The following is a 22,203-nucleotide window of genomic DNA, read 5'->3' as shown; positions in this document are numbered from 1 at the left end:
GGTGGTATTGATGATGGTGATTCTGGTAACATTAAAGGTGGTTGGTGGTGGTGATGATGATAGTGGTGGTGGAGGCAGTGATATTGGTGGTGGCGTTGATGATAATGATTGTGGTGGTGGAAGTGTTGGCGATGATGATGATGATGATGATGATGAAGGTGGTGGTGATTGTGGGGGAGGGGGCAGTAGTTGCAGTATTGCTAGTGGTGGTAATGGTGATGCTGCTGCTGCTGCTGCTGCTGCTACTACAGCTGACAATGTTGAAGTTGGCGGTGGAAGTGGTGATGGCTATTAATGATAGTGATGGTGGAGGTAGTGGGGTGTGGTGCTTTTGAAGATGAAGGAGAGTATGGTGTTGGCTGTGGTGGTAGTGGTGGTGGTGGTGGTGGTGATGAGAATAACGATGGTTTGTGATGTGTGTGTGATACGCATTGCATTTGTGTTATTGAATGCATTGTGCGTGTGTGTGTGTTTGTGTGAGTGTGTATGCGTTTGTGTGAGTGTGTATGTTTTGAGATGTGTGTGTGTCTGTGTGTGAAGGAGTACCATACTTGACAACCGGTGTTGGTATGTTTACATCCCCATAACTCAGCGATGCAGCAAAAAGAACTCGATGGCATAATTCCCAGGCTTAAAAAAGCAGGTGCTGAGGTTGACTTGTTCAACGAAACCCTTCAAGGCAGTGCTCCAGAATGGCAGCCGTGCAGTGACTGAAACAGGTCAGCATCAGCATCACTGGTGGCAGAGACAGCATCATCGTCTAATGTCCCTTTCCCATGTCAGCACGGGTCGGGCAGTTTGACTGGAACCAACGAGCCGCAAGACTGTGTTGAGCTCCAACGTCAACCTCTTTTATCTTCAATCATTCATTTGTATCAGTCACTAGACTGTGCCCATGCTGGGGCACCACTTCAAAGGATTTTGAATGAATGAATTGACCACAGTACATATTTTTTAAGCCTGACCCTTATTCTATCAATATCATTTGCTGAATTTAATGGACAAAGCCCAGGGCACCTTGGCTGGACATTTGGTTCATCTGATATTACCAGTTCTGCTGACCAAAAGTGACCCACTTGGCACCACTGTGCATTCATTGCATTGCAATGGCTGCAATATACAGCTGCTTCCGATTGAGAGAGGAGTGGTCCATTTCACCCGGTCCAAGTTTGAGAGTAGATTGAGGCCATCAACAGGGTACATAAAGAAAGCAACATTTGTCAAATAGTGAGGGAGGACTTGTCACACAGTGAGGGAGGACAAACACAAAATGCTCTTCAAATATATATTTTTTGTTAAATTCATTAAAAAAGTCCCTTTTCCAAAATAGAAACCTTGAGCGTTGTCAGTAGAAACACACACACACGCACACACACGACTGGCTTCTTTCAGGTTTTGTCCGCTAAATCCACTCACAAGGCTTTGGTCGGCCAATGGTTATAACAGAAGACACTGGCCCAAGTTGCTGTGCATTGGGATTGAACTCAGAAGTATAGAACCATGAGGCTGGGAAGCAAACTTCATACCGCTGCCATGCCAACACCTTATAAATAAAAAATTTGAGGATTTTTAGTTTTTGCAGAAAAACAAATCTAAAACAACTCATTTTTAAAAATGCCAAATTTAATAATAATTAGTTAAATATATTAATCTCTGAACTTCACAGGTATTTAATGATTTAGTTTTATCAACCTCAGAAGGAAGACAAGCAATGGTGAGCTTGATGGGATTTGAACTCAGAATGTAGAGACTTGTAACAAAATACTATAAACCATTTTGTTTTGTCCACTGTGTGAATGATTCTGTCAACCCACTGTCCTCAAATTTAATACTGACATGCATAAATGCTATCCAAATATATATTTTTTGTTAAATTCATTAAAAGAGTCCCTTTTCCAAAACAGAAACCTTGAGCATTGTCAGTAGAAAATTTCAAAAATTGCTCCAGGTTTCCGTCTTTCTCATCTTTCAACTCTGAAACTTTTCTTATCTCTTTCGAAATTTCATTAAAGTCTATTTTATCTCGACTGGCCAATAAAATACAAGCATGCCGACCCTTTGTAGTGTTTACATTGTTCTTTGTTGGTTCACATTTAGTTTCAAAATCAGTTTGAAATTGACCACTTTGGACTGTATCCTTTTGAGTATCTTCATCTTCTTGTCTTGCCTCTGTAACCTCACCAGCATTTCTAATTTCTTCCAGTTGGTCTCCTTTAGAACTATTTTCTCCTAGCACTGGAATTTCGTCTGCATTAGAATTCAACCTGCCAAGGTTTTGACTGTTCTCATTATTTTCCTTAGATGTCCGTCGACTGGAATTACTGACTTGGCTCAAGCTGTCTCGGTCATTTTCAGTTAATAATTTACAAACGTCAATAGATTTCTTCTCTGCATTACTTCCAAATTCTGCTTCTTTCAGATTTTGCTTTCCAGGACGATTAAAACCCACGCCTGGTGTTATCTGAGACAAAACACACTGAAGTTTGTCTTCAACAGCTTGTTTTAGAATTTCCATTGATTCTTCAGACAAAACATTTTCAGTTTTAGATTTTTTCCCTTTCTTACCTTGGTGTGATTTTTTGCCAACAACAGTGAACTCTTGTTCCTCTTCTTCTTCTTTTCCACAAGGACTGCCAAGTTCTGATTCACCATAGATTTCCAATTCTTCTTCAGAAAGATTAACCAAAGCAGCAAGAATATTAGGAGTGATAAGAATTTGAGAAACACAGAGCTGGAAGGTTTTCCCAATAGATTTCTGCACTGATTTCCTCTTGTGGAAATTGGTATTTCCAGAATGAAAGTGAGCAACGCAGTAAGACAGAATTATTTCTGAGGAATCATAATGATGTTTTGGGTCATAATCTAAAAGAAAAAAGAAACAGATAAGTAATTAAATAAATGCATAAACAGACAAAATTATGAAAAGGAAATACATACACACACACACACACCACACACACACACATACATACATGCATACACACACATATACATACATGCATACATACATATATATATATATATAATAATAATATAAATAATATATATATATTATTTATATTATTATATGATTGAACACCACACGTCCTCTTCCAAGTAAGTTTTAATCTATCTATCTATCTATCTATCTATCTATCTATCTATCAATATATCTATATATATATATATATATATATATATATATTATATATATATATATATATATATATATATATAAACCAAAAATGGAACAAGAATGTAACAGGCGACAACAAAACATTCTAACAGTTAGATGATACAAAAAAAGGACAGGAAAAAACAAGGATGGGTCATTCGGAGCTTTCAATCTTCAGTCAAGTACCAGATTGTCTTTGCAGTTTTGGCCGGTTACTCTTGCAACTGCTCTAATCTGGCCAGCTCCAAGAAAATCTAAGCTAAGAGCACTAAGTTCTTTGGAAGAAAGTAAGCGAATGCATATGAAAACAAGGACGAAAAAAAAAACCGGAGAAATGTTACACAAATACAAATGCAAACAACAGGACATTAGCAATAGGTGTCTTTCGACTAAGGACGAATTATATTAAGCTGGCGTGTGTGGAAGTGAAGCCTTACGGCAGGGACATAAGAGATGAAAGTCATGGGAAGGAATATAAGAGATGCTACACAGATAGTAGTAGAACCAAGAAAGAAAGGTCAGGCTTGGCCGGACACCAGTCATGTGGAAAGAGAAGAGAGAGGTAGGGAGTAAAAGGATTGCCTGTTACATACTTGTTCCATTTTTTGTTTTGTTTTTTTTATATATACATATAGCGGCGTATGTACACTTTTGGTCTCCTATATATATATAAATATATATATATATATATATTGGCGTTAGGAAGGGCATCCCGCTGTAGAAACTTTGCCAGATCAGATTGCAGCGTGGTGCACCCTTCTGGATTGCTGCCACTCAGTCAAACTGTCTAACCCATGCCAGCATGGAAGGCAGACATTAAATGATGATGATGATGATGATGATGAAGACGATGATATATATATATATATATATATATATATAATATATATATATATATATATGTAGCACTCTGTCGGCTACAACGATGAGGGTTCCACTTAATTCGATCAATGGAATAGCCTGCTTGTAAAATTAATGTACATGTGGCTGAATACTCCACAGATACATGTACCCTTAATGCAACAAGACTGGCTCTTTGAAATACGGGTACTACTCATTTTTGCCAGCTGAGTGGACTGGAGCAACATGAAACAAAGTGTCTTTCTGAAGGACACAATGTGTTGCTAGGAATTGAACTCACAACCTTACGATTGTGAACCGAATACCTTAACCACTAAGCCACACGTCTTCACATGTAAATACATAAATACATGAATAAGGAAAAGAGAAAAACACAGCTAAAAAAAAAACCCCACTGAAACAACAACAAAAAATAACTGGTGGTGGGCAGAATTGGTTGAGTGTCAAACAAAATATCTTCTGGTTGTATTTGGTTTATTTCCTGTATGCTCAAAGTTCCAGTCATAATGAAGTGAACTTTGTCTATCATCTGCACATGCTCTCCGGCATCGCACAATGGTAAACCACAACAAGCACTACACGGCGGCCGACGAGTGTAGTGTCGTTATTGCTTCCCCAGACTGACTCTGCCTTTCATCTTTATGACATTGATCAAATAAGTAGCAGCTGTTAAAATGAAGTCCAGTGAGCGGAGCTCATAAAAACAAAACAAAATAAAAACAAAAATAAAAATAAAACAGAAACAAATAACAAAATGCCAAGCTTTGAAATATTTCTGAAGGCAGTACTAAAACTTTAACGAAGAACTAAATTATGCCAAATTCTGTTTTCCTCGTCGTCGTTGTTGTCATCATCGTCATCATCATCATCATCATCATCATCATCGTTCTCTCTCTCTGCCCCCTCTCTCTCTCTCTCCTACTTGTTTCAGTCATTTGACAGCGCCCATACTGGGGCACTGCCTTGAAGGATTTCAGCTTAACAAATCGACCCCAGGGCTTTTCTTTTCTTATAAACCTAGCACTTGTTCCATCGGTCTCTTTTTGCCAAACCACTAAGTCACGGGGAAATAAACACGACAACACCAATTGTCAAGCGGTGGTGGTGAGAAGAGAACAATAGAATGAGGGTCAAACGCAAAATGAGTACTGGGGTCAGATTAATCAGCCAAACTCTCCAAGATGTTGCTCCAACATGGCCACAGTCCAGTAATTGGTATAAAGAATAATATGCTAGGTATGTGTGTGTGTGTGTGCATATGTGTCTGTATTCTTATGCAGCATCAATTAATTTATTTGCTGTAATATTTATCAAATACATCCGCACCAACATTCATAAATACATACAGATATCATCATCATCATCATCATCATCATCATCCTCAGCCTCATCATCATCATCATCATCATCATTAATGTTCACCTTCCAAGCAGGCATGGGTTGGACAGTTTGACAGGAACTGGCCAGGTAGAAGACTAACACAGGCAACTGTGTCTGTTTTGGCAGGGTTTTTACAGTTGCATGTCCTTCCTAACACCAACCACTCAGCAGAGTAGACTGAGTGCTCTTTACATGGCACCAGCACGGATGAGGTCAGTTTTGGCATGGTTTTTACCGCTGGATGCACCTCCAAATGCCAACCACTCTACAGTGTAAACTGGAAGCTTTTTACATCGCACAAACACTGACACACACACACACACACACACATATATGTATATATATGTATATATATATATATTGTGACTGCGTGTGTACCGTTGGCGATTTTTTTCCCTCTGTCTTCCCTTCTCTGGATCTTTCCTTCTCCTATGTTTCCGACAAAGAGCTCCGCTCGAAACGTTAAACTCTCCTTCTTCCCTTCCTTCCTGAGCGTCCAATAATACTATACTTGTTCCACGTCCTCGCGTTGTTGTGTTTTCTCTTTGTGTTTTCATGTTTGGATTAACTATATATATGTATATATATATGTATGTATGTATATGTATATATATATGTGTGTGTATATATATGTGTGTGTGTGTGTGTATATATATATATATATATATATATACACACACACATACATACATACATACATACATACAAATATACATATATATATATATATCTTTTACTTCTTTCAGCAGTCATTAGACTGTGGCCATGCTGGGGCACAACAGTGAAGAATTTTTAATGGAATGAATCCACTCTGGTACTAATTTTCTTAAAGCCTGGTGCTTATTCTCTTAGTGTCTTGTCAGTCAAATATACACTCAAGTGATGATGATGATGATGTGTGTGTGTGTGTGTGTGTGTGTGTAACTAGAAATACATAGATACATACATATGGATATATATAAATATATATAGACAGATATACATATATAAGTATACTTTTAACTCTATACAATTTGACTAAACATTTCATGTGATTCTCATTAGATGAAAAAATTTATTTGAAGTGCAATTAGATTCTATTCACAGGACTTCGGTTGTAAAATCTACATCTGTGTGGAGCATTTAAACTCAAAACTACATTACACAGAAATGCATCATCTATCAATCTATCTATCTATTTAGATACATCTATCTATCTATCAATATATATACAGTCTTTCATTCTTTTATTTGTTTCAGTCATTTGACTGCGGCCATGCTGGAGCACCGCCTTTAGTCGAGCAAATCGACCCTGGAACTTATTCTTTGTAAGCCCAGTACTTATTCTATCGGTCTCTTTTGCTGAACCACTAAGTTACGGGGACACCAGCATCGGTTGTCAGGCAATGCTAGGGGGACAAACACAGACACACAAACATACATATATACGACAGGCTTCTTTCAGTTTCCGTCTACCAAATCCACTCACAAAGCATTGGTCGGCCCGGGGCTATAGCAGAAGACACTTGCTCAAGATGCCATGCAGTGAGACTGAACCCGGAACCATGTGGTTGGTTAGGAAGCTACTTACCACACAGCCACTCCTATATTCTTTCATTCTTTTATTTGTTTCAGTCATTTGACTGTGGCCATGCTGCAGCGCTGCCTTTTGTTGAGCAAATCGACTCCAGGACTTAGTCTTGTAAGTGCAAACACACTAGCATCAGTTGTCAAGCGATGTTGACATTATATGTACACGAGGTAAAGGGTAACAACTCCCTACAGCCATGAATGACCATGGGATTACAACCAAGAAACTTACCCTCTGAGGCATAAATCCGGGCAAGGTTGTTTATAGAAGACCAGCAGTCACCCATGTATATCAGGCTTCCCTCTCCACATACCACTGAGGTTATCCTAGGGAAAGGTAAAGGCCGAAACAGCTTGGCACCAGTGACATCACAACTCATTTCTACAGCTGTGTGAACTGGAGCAACGTGAAATAAAGTGTCTTGCTCAAGAACACAATACACAGCCCAGTCTGGGAATCAAACTCATTATCCTATTATTGCAAAACTGACGCTCTAACCACTGAGCCATGTGCTTCACTATATAAAAATAAAATAATAATGAAATTATTGTATACAGGGCTCAGATGCACCACAACTTGTCAGAAAGTGCATATAAAGTATATGCAGTAATGTACAAATGTCTGGAAAGCAAACAATGTATGAGTCAGATACATGTTTGTGTGTGTATGGAGGAGAGAAAATCATGTGTAGTGTTGGCAAATCTCAGAAAGCATGGAAGTTTTGAAGGATGCAGTGCTCCGACAACTAACAACCAATGCCGGCAGTTTGTTCCATGCTTCAGCAACTCTCAGCGTGAAAAAATGTTTCCTGAAGTAATGGGAGCTGTGCTGTTTTCTGACTTTGTAAATATGTCCACGGGTGTTAGACGGGTGGAGTTTGAAAAGGTGCTCAGAGTTATTGTTTGTAAGATGGTTGATAATTTTATGAGTGTCTGCCAAGTCAGCTGCCAGATGTCGGAGTTTCAATGTATCCATGCCCAGGGAAGTAAGGCATTCAGGATATGGCAAATGCCTGATGGAGGGTATATATATTAATTACACTATAATTATAATTATTGATTTTGTTGAAATTTTGCAGTATTGCTCATAGCATACATGTGGGTATAGAGTTTGAATAGTTTATTCCCATTCAGCTCTGTAGATTTTGGAAGTGTTGGTTGGATATCAGTTACATGATGCCACTCAATTGTGTGCATATTCAGCCCTAGCACTTTCAAATCTTATGAAAATTGGAAATATTATACTGAAGACAGAAGTAAGTAAAATTTAAATTACTTTAATCTCGAAACGCGTATATAATTAATCCTGGTTGTGTTGATTCATTGTTTTCCTCTTTGCCTTCATAAAAAAGGTATTTTTATCGTCATGGAGTTTCTTAGAGAAGCAGAAAAGGAATTTTAAGCTCCTATTTATAATTACACTCTATATGTAATTTATATAATTACACTATATATATTAATTACATACTAGTAATCCAATACTAAATTATTTGTGGCATCACTCTTATGATAACACAAATTACTAATGTAAACTGACACTAACAATAGCGTCCCTATGTTGTTGTTGCTGAAGTTGATAAAAATAACAGTCAAATTACTCTCAAATCACACGTTGCCGTTTTAAAAAGAAGAAGGATGCATTTGTTAATGTAATTCTAGACATGCTGAAAAAATCACAGCTGGAACACCTTTAAGCATAAGACCTGACCAATCACAGCTGACTTAGTACTAACACCAATCAATAACAAGCATACATGTATTTATTACAGAGTGTTTGAAATGGTAATAACATTGCATGTATTCATATACATATATATATATATATACAACTTATAAGTAAGGGCTAAAGAAAATTATTTCAATGGCAATATGCTGATAACAGACTATTAGTGAGTAAATTATATGTGGAAATTGATGATTTAATAATCTGTTATCAGCATATTGGCATTGAAATAATTTTCTTTAGCCCTTACTTATAAGTTGTTTATAATTTTAACCGTAAAGGTATTTTGATATGCTGCCACATTTTTTGATGGAATTTTTTCACTGTAGAAAAAAAACTTCATCCTATATTAGTAGTAGACATATATATATATATATATATATATATATTTTATTATTAATATTTAGCATAAGAAAAAATGACACAAGGTCTGAGAGATTCATACTTTGGCACTTCTTTATATATATCATCATCATCATTATCAACGTTTTAATGTCTGCTTTCCATGCTAGCATGGGTTGGATGATTTGAATGAGGACTGGCGAACCCTGGCAGAGTTTCTACAGCTGGATGCGCTTCCAAACGCCAACCTCTCTGAGGGTGTAGTGGGTGCTTTTACATGCCACCAGCACGGGGACCAGTCAGGTGGTACTGGCAACGGCAAGCTCAATTGGTGTTTTTTACATGCTACATGCTCAGGAGCCAGTCTAGTGGCACTGTCAACAACCTCACTCGAATGTTTTTTTTCACATGCCAGTAAGGCGACGCTGGTAACGATTACACTTGAATGGTGCCTCTTACGTACCACTGGCACGGAAGCCAGTTAACTGCTCTGGCAACAATCACACTCAGATGGTGCTCTTAGCGCTCCACTTGCATGGATGTCAGTCATCGAATTTGATTTCGATTTCACTTGCCTCAACAGGTCTTCGCAAGCAGAGTTTAGTGTCCAATGAAGGAAAGGTACGCTTAAGTGGGCTGGTTACACCCCTGGCATAGGCCATGAGGTTATGGTCTCACTTGACTTGCTGGATCTTCTCAAGCACAGCATATTTCCAAAAGTCTTGGTCACTAGTCATTGCCTCGGTGAGACTAATGTTCGAAGGTCGTGCTTTACCACTTCATCCGAGGTCTTCCTGGGTCTACCTCTTCCAAAAGTTCCCTCAACCGCTAGGGTGTGGAACTTTTTCACACAGCTATCCTCATCCATTTCACCACATGACCATACCAGCACAGTCGTCTCTCTTGCACACCACATCTGATGCTTCTTAGGTCCAATTTTTCCCGTCTCTTTTCAAGCAAGTGTGAAAATAATAACACCCGTTTGAAAACTTGTTACTCTTGTTTTTCTCATTTTGTTCATTCATTCATTCGTCATCGGCAGCGCCGTCGTCATTTAACGTCTGTTTTCCATGCTGGCTTGGGCTTGATGCTTTGACTGGGGACTGTCAAGCCAGAAGGCTGCACCAGGCTCCAATCTGATCTGACAACCACTCTGAGAGTGTAGTGGGTGCTTTTTACATTCCAATGGCATGGGAGCTAGTCAGGTAGCACTGGCATTGACCACATTCAGATAGTGCTTTTTAAATGCTACCGGCACAGGAGCCAGTTGGGGCAGGGACTGGCATCGGTCACGTTTGGATGGTGCTTATTATGTGCCACCAGAAGGGGTGCTAGTCAGGTGCCACTGGCACCGGCCACAACTACAATTTCCATTTTGATTTCAATCTTTGTTTGCTTTTAATTTTGATTTTTGATTTTATTTGACTCAATATATATATGTATATATACATATATATGTATCATAGAATTAGAAATAGGAAGTCCTTGGTACAGTATTATATATTTGAAAAAAATTAATAGGAATTGCTTTTCTGATAATTTTTCCACTTCAGTAACTTTTGTAAACACCTAACAACTTATGAACATCTAATTATTAAAGTGGAAAAATGATCAGAAGAGCAATTTCTATTCATTTTTTCAAATATACATACATACATACATACATACATACATACAAACATATATATACATACATACATACATATATATAAATACACACACACACACACAATGGGCTTCAATTTTCCGTCTATCAAATCACTCACAAGACATTGGTCAGCCTGAGATTAAGTATAGAAGACAATTGTCCAAGATGCCATGCAGTGGGACTGAGCCTGAAACCAGGTGATTGCCTAGTGAACTTCTTAACCACACAGCCATACCTGCACCTTTAAGGAAGAAAAATGGGAGAAAAAAAGGGGGGAAATATTTTTTTTAAGGTCAATAAAGCAATGATACGTGTAAATGTAATTGAATTTAAAATAGGCCGACGTGTTTTCTTCAGTTTTCTGCTTACAGGACGGTAAGCCATAAATACGGTTTGGTCAAGAAAGGTAAAAAAGAAATAAAACTTTAAGAACTGACCTGTCTCTGTATCATACATTGCCGATAACTGGAGAGAAAATTCTGGAATTTCTTTCAAGGACTGAAAGAACAATTCTAAAGCCATTTCAGTGATGCGGTTGGCATCTTCCTGGGATAGAAACCAGGCATAGAAAATTGGTGTGATTTCATCATACAATGTAAGTTTGTACTGTATTGTATGTAAAGGGACTCCATGAGAGCAGCGCTTCTCAAGTTGGAAAGCATCAAAATTCCAGGGTGTATTTGGGGTTACCAGAATAGTGATATAACCATATTTAGAAGCCATGTCAGTATAAACTTTAACTTCTTTTTTCTGAATGTTTGTATTATCAATTACAATAATTGGACATTTCATTTCACAACTCCGTGAAGCCAGTTCTAAACAATACTTGTGGCCAAAGTTACGTTTCTCTGGCGTCCAACTGTAAATGTCATTTTCCATGAGGAAATGGTCAGAGGAACAGACGACAGTATTGGGATAGAGATCAGTGATGCTTTTGGCCAATGTTGATTTACCAGATCCTGGTAAACCTCTCATGATGAACATAATTTGGAACTGTGTTCCAATTTTGTCGATAACTTCCTGGTTCTCCAAGAAATGAAACTGAACTGTTTCTGGAAATTTCTTATTTGTATTTCTCTTTTTCCCTCCTCTCTTCCCCATCTTAAAGCTGACATTAGTTACAGATCAGGTCAAGTTGGGCCAGCTCCTGCCTAAAAATAAAAAATACAAGATGAAGCAAAATTATAGCATCTATTTTAATACCTTTTCATTCAGGAAAAATTTTTTATATTAAAACAAAAAAAATATACCAGACAAAAAAAGTGGTAATTATAACATTGTTAAGGTGCATGGTTGGCCTAGTGGTTAGGCTGTTGCACTCACAAATGCTAAATCATAGGTTCAATTCCTAGACTGGGTAGTGCACTGTGTTTTTGAGCAAAATACTTCATTTCATGTTGCTCCAGTCCCCCTTTCCATCAGGGGTAAAGGATGGTCCACTCACCCAGCCAGCAGGGTGGCATCATGCAAAGGTTAAAATGATGCAAAGTGCATTGTGAACTGCGATGTGTAACAGCATCTGATAGTCTGGTCGGTGACATGATATTATAACATTACAACAGTTATTGATCAAAGAAACCTCCTTGTAGTACACCTTCAACAAAATGTTCTAAATTCTGAACAAGCATCATAGAATTTAACCGCAATAAATCCATCTATTTCTTCAATTATCATCTTATTCAAAGCTTCAGTAGCCTGTGGCCTTTTTTTTATGAAAGCTATGTTCCTTGTGGAATTACTGAATTAAATAGAACTAATGAGATTGTTGCCCGTTCCAGTAGATCCTCACATTATCTGATTATGCGGCAACAAGAATTCTAAATTCTACCAGTTTCAAGGGAAACTAATCAGTTCCGTAGTTTTTGTTACTTGAAACTGTTTAACCCTTCTGTTACCATATTTCTGTTGAGACGCTCTGTGTTTCTTTCAATTAATTTTAAATATACCAGAATTTAGTAAAATAACTTAGTTATCATTAAGCTAGTGTTAGGAACATTATTTGTGACTAGGGTATTTCTGTTGAGATGCTCTGTGTTTCTTTCAATTAATTTTAAATATACCAGAATTTAGTAAAATAACTTAGTTATCATTAAGCTAGTGTTAGGAACATAAATTGTGACTAGTGTTTTGTGGAAGATTTTAATTCAGAACTTTTGAATTACAAGACATTTGTACTACAGATCCAGAGGTGGTTTCAGGCAGGTTAGTATCAAAAGAGTTAGTCAGATGTTCTTGTCGTACTTCAACTGCAAAATGTATAACAAAAACCACAAATCTTCCATTAGAACAATTTTCAGCTTTGTGTTGAAATCTCAATCAATTAGTTAAAACGAAACAATTAGAATTTCATTCAAATGCTATTTTTACATTAATAATCTGTGTTGAATTTTAAAGGTGACAAACTAGCAAAGTCATTAGCATGTCGAACAAAGTGCTTATTATTTTTCTGACTCATTATTTTGCTGAGGTCAACTTTGCCTTTCATTCTTTCGGGGTTGATAAAACAAGTACCAGTCAAGTACTGGAGTCGATGAAATTTACTAGCCCACCCCTCTCCCAAAATTCCAGATCTTGCGCCTATAGTAGAAAGGATTATTGTTATGATTATTATCAAAATTAAAAGAAGAGTGCCACTGTTATCTAGTGAACGATATTTCGACATCTTGTGTGTCTTCAACTGGTTCAAAAAATAATTTTCAGGCCTTGTACCTATAGTAGAAAGGATTATTATTATTATTATTATTATTATTATTATTATTATTATTATTATTATTATTATTATTATTAATTGTGAAACATAAGGTGGTGAGCTGGCAGAGTCAATAGGACACCAGGCAAAATGCTGAGCAGTATTTCGTCTGTCACTATGTTCTGAGTTCAAATTCCGCTTAGGTTAACTTTGCCTTTCATCCTTTCAAGGTTGACAAATTAAGTACCAGTTCAATACTGGGGTCACTATAACTGACTTACCTCTCCTACAAATTTCAGGCCTTGTGCCTATAATAAAATGGGTTATTTATTGTGGAACAAGAAGGCATGCTGAATTTTATTATTTCCCATCCTCTCGGGTGCCTGTTTTCCAGATTCTCCCCCAATCCCACTATTGTAAAGTGGGGTGCCTATGCTTCATCTGGGTGTTGTTTTTTACATAACACCCCTATAGCGGTATCAGACACTTTGAATTTCTTTGAGTCTATGAAATCTTAATTTTCTCTGGAGGCAAAAAATAATGGTATCAAATCATTTTGTGACAATATTGAATTTAATGAGAAAGTTTTTGAAAAACTGAGAAAAGAAAAGATGCATTTTTTATTTTATTACATCAGTCATTCTTGAGGCAACAAATGGAACGGATAACAATGTCATGACAACAAAATCAAAGTCAAATAAAGATAACAGCAACTCCACCACCACCACCACCAACAACAACAACAACAGCAACAGAGGAAAATAAAGACAAAAAGAACAGAAGCAACAACAAGAATGGTAGGGACTTTCCAAAGTTTGTAGTCTTGAGGGAAATACAGTACAATAATAACAACAATACTGCTTTCACAATCTTTGCAAATGGTATCTCTCCCTCCTCATCCTCTCTGCCACCGCCACCACCACCACCACCACCATAAATATTGCTGCTATCACATTCACTGTGGATTCAACAGATACAGTGAAAGCACAAAGGGATACAGAGAGGAGTTTCCTAGGCTGATGACTGTAAATGGTGCAAATCAAAGGTTTTGATATTGAAACAGTTGGTGCCTTCTCCACCACCAACACCTCATTCAATGTGACAGTCGGATCCAACTTCTCACAAGTTTCCAACTATTTAACAGATACTGACTGTATTTCCCTGGTGTTCCAGTGTGGACATAGCATAACCACACTGAGCCATTCAGATAGTATGTATTCAGATTATTTTGTTAAGACAGAGCAGATAGGGATAGTGTAGGATGTCCACAGTTCAAACTGTTCAGCCACACAGAGACCACAAACTTGTGATCCACTTGGTCAACAGACAACAATCCCATAGGCTTGGTAACAGAGAATGCAGTGGGTACTTGCACAACTCCTAAAATTTTTTTGGTGGAGAAGAGGGCAACGAAAATGCTTTGAATGTCCTTCTGAAACACTTCATCCCCAAAATGAACAAGCGTAGAAACATTACGTTTCCATTGTTGGTTTTATCTGATTTGGTTGATGTACAAATAATAATAATGATGATGATGATGATGATGATGGTGGTGGTGGTGGTGGTGGTGGTGGTGGTGGTGATGGTGATGGTGATGGTGATGTTGATGTTGATGATGATGATGATCTTGAAATAGAAATCAGCAAAATGTGGAACCTGAAGACTAAAACAATACCTGTTGTCATAGGTGCCCTGGGAATGATAGCGAAAGAGGCTGATTGCTACCTAACTCAGATACCAGGAAACCCAAAATGGCAGAAATTCAAAAGATAGTGCTCATGGGAACTGCTCATATCCTACACAAAATACTTTCTATGTAATCTCAAAGTTTAAAACAAACATAATTTTCGTTTTTTTTTTAGACATTCACTAGTACAACACAAAAAAAAACCCCAAATATATGGCACACTAGGCATAACAACAACATGAACTTCCAACCTGTTGTCTCTTGAGGTCTCTGGGTGAGACTTGGAGCCAACTTGTACAAATATAAAGCAAAAGTCAAACATAGAATAATATAATAATAATAATAATAATAATAATAATAATAATAATAATAATCTTTTGTTCTATAGGCATAAGGCCTGAAATTTGTTGGAAGGGGACAGTCAATTACACTGACCCCTAGTATTCAAATGGTGTTTATTTTATCGACCCTGAAAGAAAGAAAGGCAAAGTCGACCTTGGTGATATTTGAACAAAGAACACAATGATGGATGAAAATGTACAAATATAATGATAATTAATGAAATTTGCAGGGGGGGGGAGCGGTCAGTTAGATCTACTCCAGTATGTAACTGGTACATAATTTATCAACCCAGAAAGGATAAAAGGCAAAGTCGACCTTAATGGAATTTGAACTCAGAATGTAGGGATGAGCAAAATTCCACTAAGCATTTCGTCCAGTATGCTAACGATTCTGCCAGCTCACTGCCTTAATAATAATAATAATCATTTCTACTCTAGGCACAAGGCCTGAAATTTTATAGGGAGGGGCTAGTCAATTACATCAACTCCAGTACATAACTGGTACTTAATTTATTGACCCCGAAAGGATGAAAGGCAAAGTCGATCTCAATTGAATTTGAACTGAGAATGTAGCGATGAGTGAAATACCGCCAAGCATTTTGCCTGGTGTGCTAATGATTCTGCCAGCTTGCCACCATGATGATGATAATAATAATAATAATAATCATAATAATAATAACAACAATGTGAACTTCCAACCTGTTGTCTCTTGAGGTCTCTGGGTGAGACTTGGAGCCAACTTGTACAAACATAAAGCAAAAGTCAAACATAGAATAATAATAATCCTTTCTACTATAGGCACAAGGCCTGAAATTCGTGGGGGGGGGGGTCAGTCGATGTATTTATATATGTGTATATATATATACATATACACACACACGTACATACATACATACATACACACACACATACATAGATACATACATACACACACACATACATACATAGATACATACATACATACATATATACATGCATACATACATACATACACACACATACACACATACATACATACACACATGCATACATAGATACATACATACACACATACATACACATATACACACACATACATACACACACACATGCATACATATACACACACACAAACATACATACATACATACACACACACACACATACATACATTCATACATACACACACATACATACATACACACACACACATACATACATACACACACACACACACATACATACATACATACCTGTTGCCACATTCATTGCCTTAAGATGTATTCATTTATTTCTTTATTCATTATTAAAAACAACAAAAAGTATCTCCTGATGCATTAAAGTAACTCCAAGTCTATTCTAGTGACAACTTCCTGTTAATTAACGAAACACAGGTAGACTAATAATACCTGTACCACCTGTTCTAATTTCCATAGCAACACTAATTGGACAGCTACTGAGATGTCTTAACAACAGTTCCTGTGGCAACCAATGTTAGATGACAGCAGTACGTCATTATCATGCATCACCTAAAACTATGGTAGTATTGGAGGTGGTAGTGGTGGTGGTGGTTGTTGTTGTGGTGGTGGTTTTTGTGGTAGTGGTGGTAGTATACCAATATGATCTGTGTGGATGATAGATCACTGATGCTGTCTGCATGGAGTAGGCTATGGGCACAACCTTCTTCTTCAGCCTGTGTAATACACACACACACCACACACACACGCACACACACACACGCACACATATGCACACACACACACTTTTTAACTGGTTTCAGTCATTTTACTGCGGCCTTGCTGGAGCACCGCCTTAAGGAGTTTTAGTCACAGAAATTGACCACAGGACATATTCTTTGTAAGCCTAGTACTTATTCTGAGCTCTAAAGCAGAAGACACCTGCCCAAGGTGCCATGCAGTAGGATTGAACCCCGAACCATGTGGTTAGGAAGCAAGCTTCTTACCACACAGCCATGCCTGCTCTTGTGTGTGTGTGTGTGTGTGTGTGTATGTGTACATACACACACACACACATATTTTTGTATATATATATATATTTATATATATTTATATCTATATTTATATCTATATATATAAATCTATATATATATATTTATATATACATTTATTATATTTATATCAATATATATATATATTTATATCTACATTTATATATATATATATTTATATATATATATGTATTTATATATATGTATTTATATTCATATATATATGTGTATATATATATGTGTGTATATATATATATAATATATATATATTTATATATATATATATATATATATATATATATATATATTATATATATATATATATATATATATATTTTTTTTTATGTATATTTATATATATATATATATATATATATATACTAGCTGAAGGTGACCCGCTCTACGCGCGGGTAAGAGTGTGGTTGTTACTTTCTGTTGCTTCCTTTCAGCACGTAAAAAGCACCATCCGAACGTGGCCGATTGCAGCGCCGCCTTGACTGGCTTCTGTGCCGGTGGCACGTAAAAAGTACCAACCGATCGTTGCCGCTGCGAGCCCCCCTGGCACCTGTGCCGGCGGCGCGAAAAAAGCACCCACTACACTCACAGAGTGGTTGGCGTTAGGAAGGTCATCACCTGTAGAAACACTGCCAGATCAGACTGGAGCCTGGTGCAGCCTCCTGGCTTCCCAGACCCCGGTCACACTGTCCAACCCATGCTAGGACGGAAAACGGACGTTAAACGATGATGATGATTCTCCCTCTTTGTTTCTCTCCTTTCTCTCACTTTCCCACTCTCTTAGTTTTCTTTTCTCTCGGACTCTCCCTCGCTTTCTCTTACTCTCTATCTTTATCTATCTCTCTCCCATTTATAAACAACAGAAGATCTTGAGTAAGTTGAGAAATAAAATATTTAGAAAGATCAATCATAAAAATCAGGCAGTGGCAACGGAAAGGTCTGCTTCAAGGCAGACAGCAAAACGCTAACATTTAAAAGGGACAGACGAACTTGCGAGCTGAATAAACATAATAAAATATTGGAAACCAAAGTTTGAAGGGATAGAATCTGAGGATAGTAAGTCACCATGGCTGGCATTTCTTAACGACGGACAGCAACGTATTGACAGTTTAACGGCTGGCGTAAATTTTGAACTTGATGTAAAAGAAAATTCGTAACAACCAAGTTATGAAGTGATTCTTTCTCACGACAGTAGACTCACCATGGCAAGCATTCAAAACTTCTTTATCATGGACAGCAACCACATTGATGATTAAAAGGCTGGCGCAAATTTTTAGCTTGATGTAACAGAGAATTCGTAAACACCCGCTCCTTGAAATTTTAATCCCCTTCCAGCCCCATTTAGACCCCTTTTCACATTTTGGTTAATATAACCCGATTTCATTCGGGTCTACTGGGGCCACATTTTATAAGATGAGGAATTTTGTCCTAGAGGTGACGCCTTTCATTTGAGGAAAAAAATAGTTGTCATGCAAACTTGCCAGCACTTTTAACATAGGTGTGTATATTTTCAGCTGAATCGACCGACTACGTAATGCACACATATATATATATATATATATATATATAGTGTGTGTGTGTGTGTGTGTGTGTGTGTGCACGCATTATATATACAAATGTATACAAATGAGATATATATCTGTATAAATTAAATTAGAGATAAAACCACTAATAGGCAAATCAAACAGTGAAAAACCAAAAACAAAAACATAAAAAAAACACATAATATAGAAAATATATAAAATATAAAATTTAAATTATTTAAATTGAAAATAAAAATTATTAAATTGTATTTATAATTTGTTTAAAAATATATATAACTATGAAAAAGTATGAAAAAGTTTAATATACATAAATACAGATATATACACTTTGTATATATACATTATATATACATATTTATATATAGAACACACACACACACACATATACATTATATATACATATTTATATATAGAACACACACACACAGCACGGAAAACGGATGTTAAACGATGATGATGATGATGATGATTTATATATAGAACACACACACACACACATATAAATGAACGCAAGGATATCTGATTCATAATATTTGTTCTCACGCTCGTATGTGTTGGTGACAGACAGATACATAAAAGAACGCCGAAGTGATAGGAAGGCAGGAAGCAGAGTGAGTGAAAAAGAGAGGAAACAGCGAGATTGATTTTAGGAAGACAGATACTTTAAATAACGGTAGTGGGTTTGTCAAAGTTATAGATGAAGGGGAGTGAGAGGGTAATGGAGGAAATAGCGTGAGTGAGGAAGATGGCCCCTAGCAACCACACCTTTTAAGATAGGGATTTCTAAGGTAGCTCACGGGCATCATCACCTCATTCTACATGTCCCTGTAAATTTTGGAGCGAATCGGACGGGATGTAGTGGCATTGAAAGCGATCCAAGCGGTAAAAACGCATTTCAGTTTTATATATAGAGATATATATGATAATGATGATGATGATATATACATATGTCAATGATTGATCTGGCAGAAGAGGGCATTGCCAGATGGATTGACTAAGAAAGTGCAGCCTAAGCCAAGCCAGTGCTGACAAACAACACTCCATTGTACCTTTGTTGTCCGATACTGCATTACACATTTCAGATGTGCTGCATAGGATGTCTTTGAGACCACAGTGCTTGGGTCACTTCCAGGCAAGTCAGGATCCATGCTAATCAAGACCATGCCACTGACATTTCTTCACCGACCCTTTACACATAGAACTACAAATTAAAAACAGAAATACCATATTTGTAGTCTTTTAAGGTGGACTCTCGCATAAGACATATTTGGTAGGAAAAAACAAATCCAATACCTTTCACTGTACACTTGTACACTCAGTATAGCATCCGTAATATGTCTGTATTGGCCACATGACTGAATTTTGAAATGTCTAACCCTTTAAGAATTCAGATTATTCTGTCAAATATAATGTTTATATATTTACCTTGTTTTGAATTAATCCTGCATTATCTCATTGCTTCAAGATTTCAATGATGAGGTTGTTTATTATTAGAATGACATTGTAAGGTAGGTGTGACAGGCCAGATCTGGCTGGTTTGAACACAAAACAGGTTGGAATATCTGGGTTAGATATGGCTAGTGTAACCCTTTAGCATTCAGATAACTCCCTCAAATGTAACATTTATTTATTCACATTGCTTTGAATTAATTCTGGTTTATCTCATAGTTTTGAGATTTCAATGATGCAAAAGTTTATTTTTAGTATGACATTGCAGGGTAGGTGTGAGAGGCTGAATATAGCCAATCTGTACTTAAAACAGGTATAATATTTGGGCTGGAAATGGCTGGTTTAAAAGCTAAAGGGTTAAGGGTGATGAGCTGGTAGAATCATTAACACACCAGGCAAAATGCTTAGTGGTATTTCCTCTGTCTTGATGTTCTGAGTTCAAATTTTGCCAAGGCTGACTTTACCTTTCATCCCTTCAGGGTCAATAAAAGAAGCGCCAGTTAAACACTGGGGGTTGATGTAATTGAGTTAACCCTCTCCTAAAATTGCTGCCATCACACCAAAATTTGAAACCAATATTCTGTTATATTTATCAGCATCATTTAACAACCATTTTTGAAGGTGGCATGGGTTGGATGGTTTAACAGGAGGTGGTCAGACACTCCAATTGTCTGTTTCAGCATAGTTTCTGTGGCTGGATGGCATTCTGTAGAAACAATGCCAAAAATAGACAATTGAAATCTGGACAGCTCCCCAGCTGACCAGCTCCTGTCAAACTGTCCAACCCATGTCACCTTCAGAAATGGGTGTTAAATGATGATGAAGATGATGATGGTTATGATTTATGAAAAAAAAAAGTGGCCAGCTGCTGTCAAACTGTCCAACCCATGCCAGCATGGAAAACAGATGTTAAACGATGATGATGATGATGATGATTTAAGAATTAAAAAAGTGTGTCTTATGCGCTAGCATAAACAGTACTTGGGGACAAAGAGGAGCTGACAGATATGTATGTATATATGCATGTAGCCATGTAGTTATGAAGCAACCATGTGTCTTCTACATGTCCATGACTTGCAATAAATTTAGTAAAATTCAATGAGTGTGCATGCGCATGCATATGTCATTGGTAAGTCCTTAAGCAAGTGCCAAGTACTTTGGCTGTTCACCCTTAATATATGTGCACCAGCTGGCATGAGATAATGCACGGACATTTTCAAGCCTCATACATGGTCTGATCAATAAGTAGCCAGACTGTTGCTATAGTAACAAAGCTAGAGCATGCAAAGTGAAACCGCTTGGCACAGATTGACCTCCAACTCTGCTGTGCATGTGCACAAAGTTTTAACTTTCTAGCTCACTTCTGCTGTTTACAGCAGTGCTTGGAAGGAAGGTGTGTAGCGTGTGATTGTTGTATTGACAATGACAGAGAAAGTTGAGCAGAGAATCTGCATCAAATTTTGCCAAAAGTTTGGCGATACTTGCTCAGAGGCCTATGCAAAGTTTTCAAAAAGTTTTCATCATTCTCCACACAATCAAGGAGATCTTGTGCAACTGAAACCCCAGTGTCTCTTTGGTCAGCTGCAATGTTTTTCTCAGTTCTGCTGGTTGCAGGTCTCCAAGAACGTTTGTCAATATCAACATTTTTTCAGCCATCTTAGAAATGTCTGAACCACTTGTACACTTCTGTACAGCTCATACATTCATCCCATACACTTCCTGCTACTTTGCATAGGCCTCTGAGCAGGTATCACCATGACAACTTTCTCTGTTATGGTCAATGTGACAATCACACGCTACACACCTTCCTTCCA

General features: G+C 37.3%; 1 protein-coding gene across 3 annotated transcripts in view; it reads right to left on the bottom strand.

Moving 5' to 3' along the window:
- Positions 1–563: 563 nt before the first annotated feature.
- The window catches only part of LOC115223283 (2',3'-cyclic-nucleotide 3'-phosphodiesterase-like), a 37,241-nt gene continuing 15,601 nt past the window's right edge, over positions 564–22,203 (bottom strand). The window contains exons 2-4 of one of the 3 annotated variants that reach the window (XM_036512235.1): positions 11,115–11,828; positions 1,909–2,862; positions 564–1,334 (exon numbers count right to left, since the gene is read on the bottom strand). In XM_036512235.1, coding sequence (XP_036368128.1) covers positions 1,243–1,334; positions 1,909–2,862; positions 11,115–11,778 — 1,710 coding nt within the window. In that variant the 5' untranslated portion in view covers positions 11,779–11,828 and the 3' untranslated portion in view covers positions 564–1,242. Of the gene's footprint in view, positions 1,335–1,602; positions 2,863–11,114; positions 11,829–22,203 lie in introns of those variants that run through there. The other 2 variants (XM_036512236.1, XM_029793790.2) reach the window with 2 other exon arrangements.

Source organism: Octopus sinensis, linkage group LG22 (genome assembly GCF_006345805.1).
Source record: "Octopus sinensis linkage group LG22, ASM634580v1, whole genome shotgun sequence".
Lineage (NCBI taxonomy): Eukaryota > Metazoa > Mollusca > Cephalopoda > Octopoda > Octopodidae > Octopus > Octopus sinensis.
The sequence above is the reverse complement of the archived record's forward strand: the minus strand, read 5'-3'. Positions and strand labels throughout refer to the sequence as shown.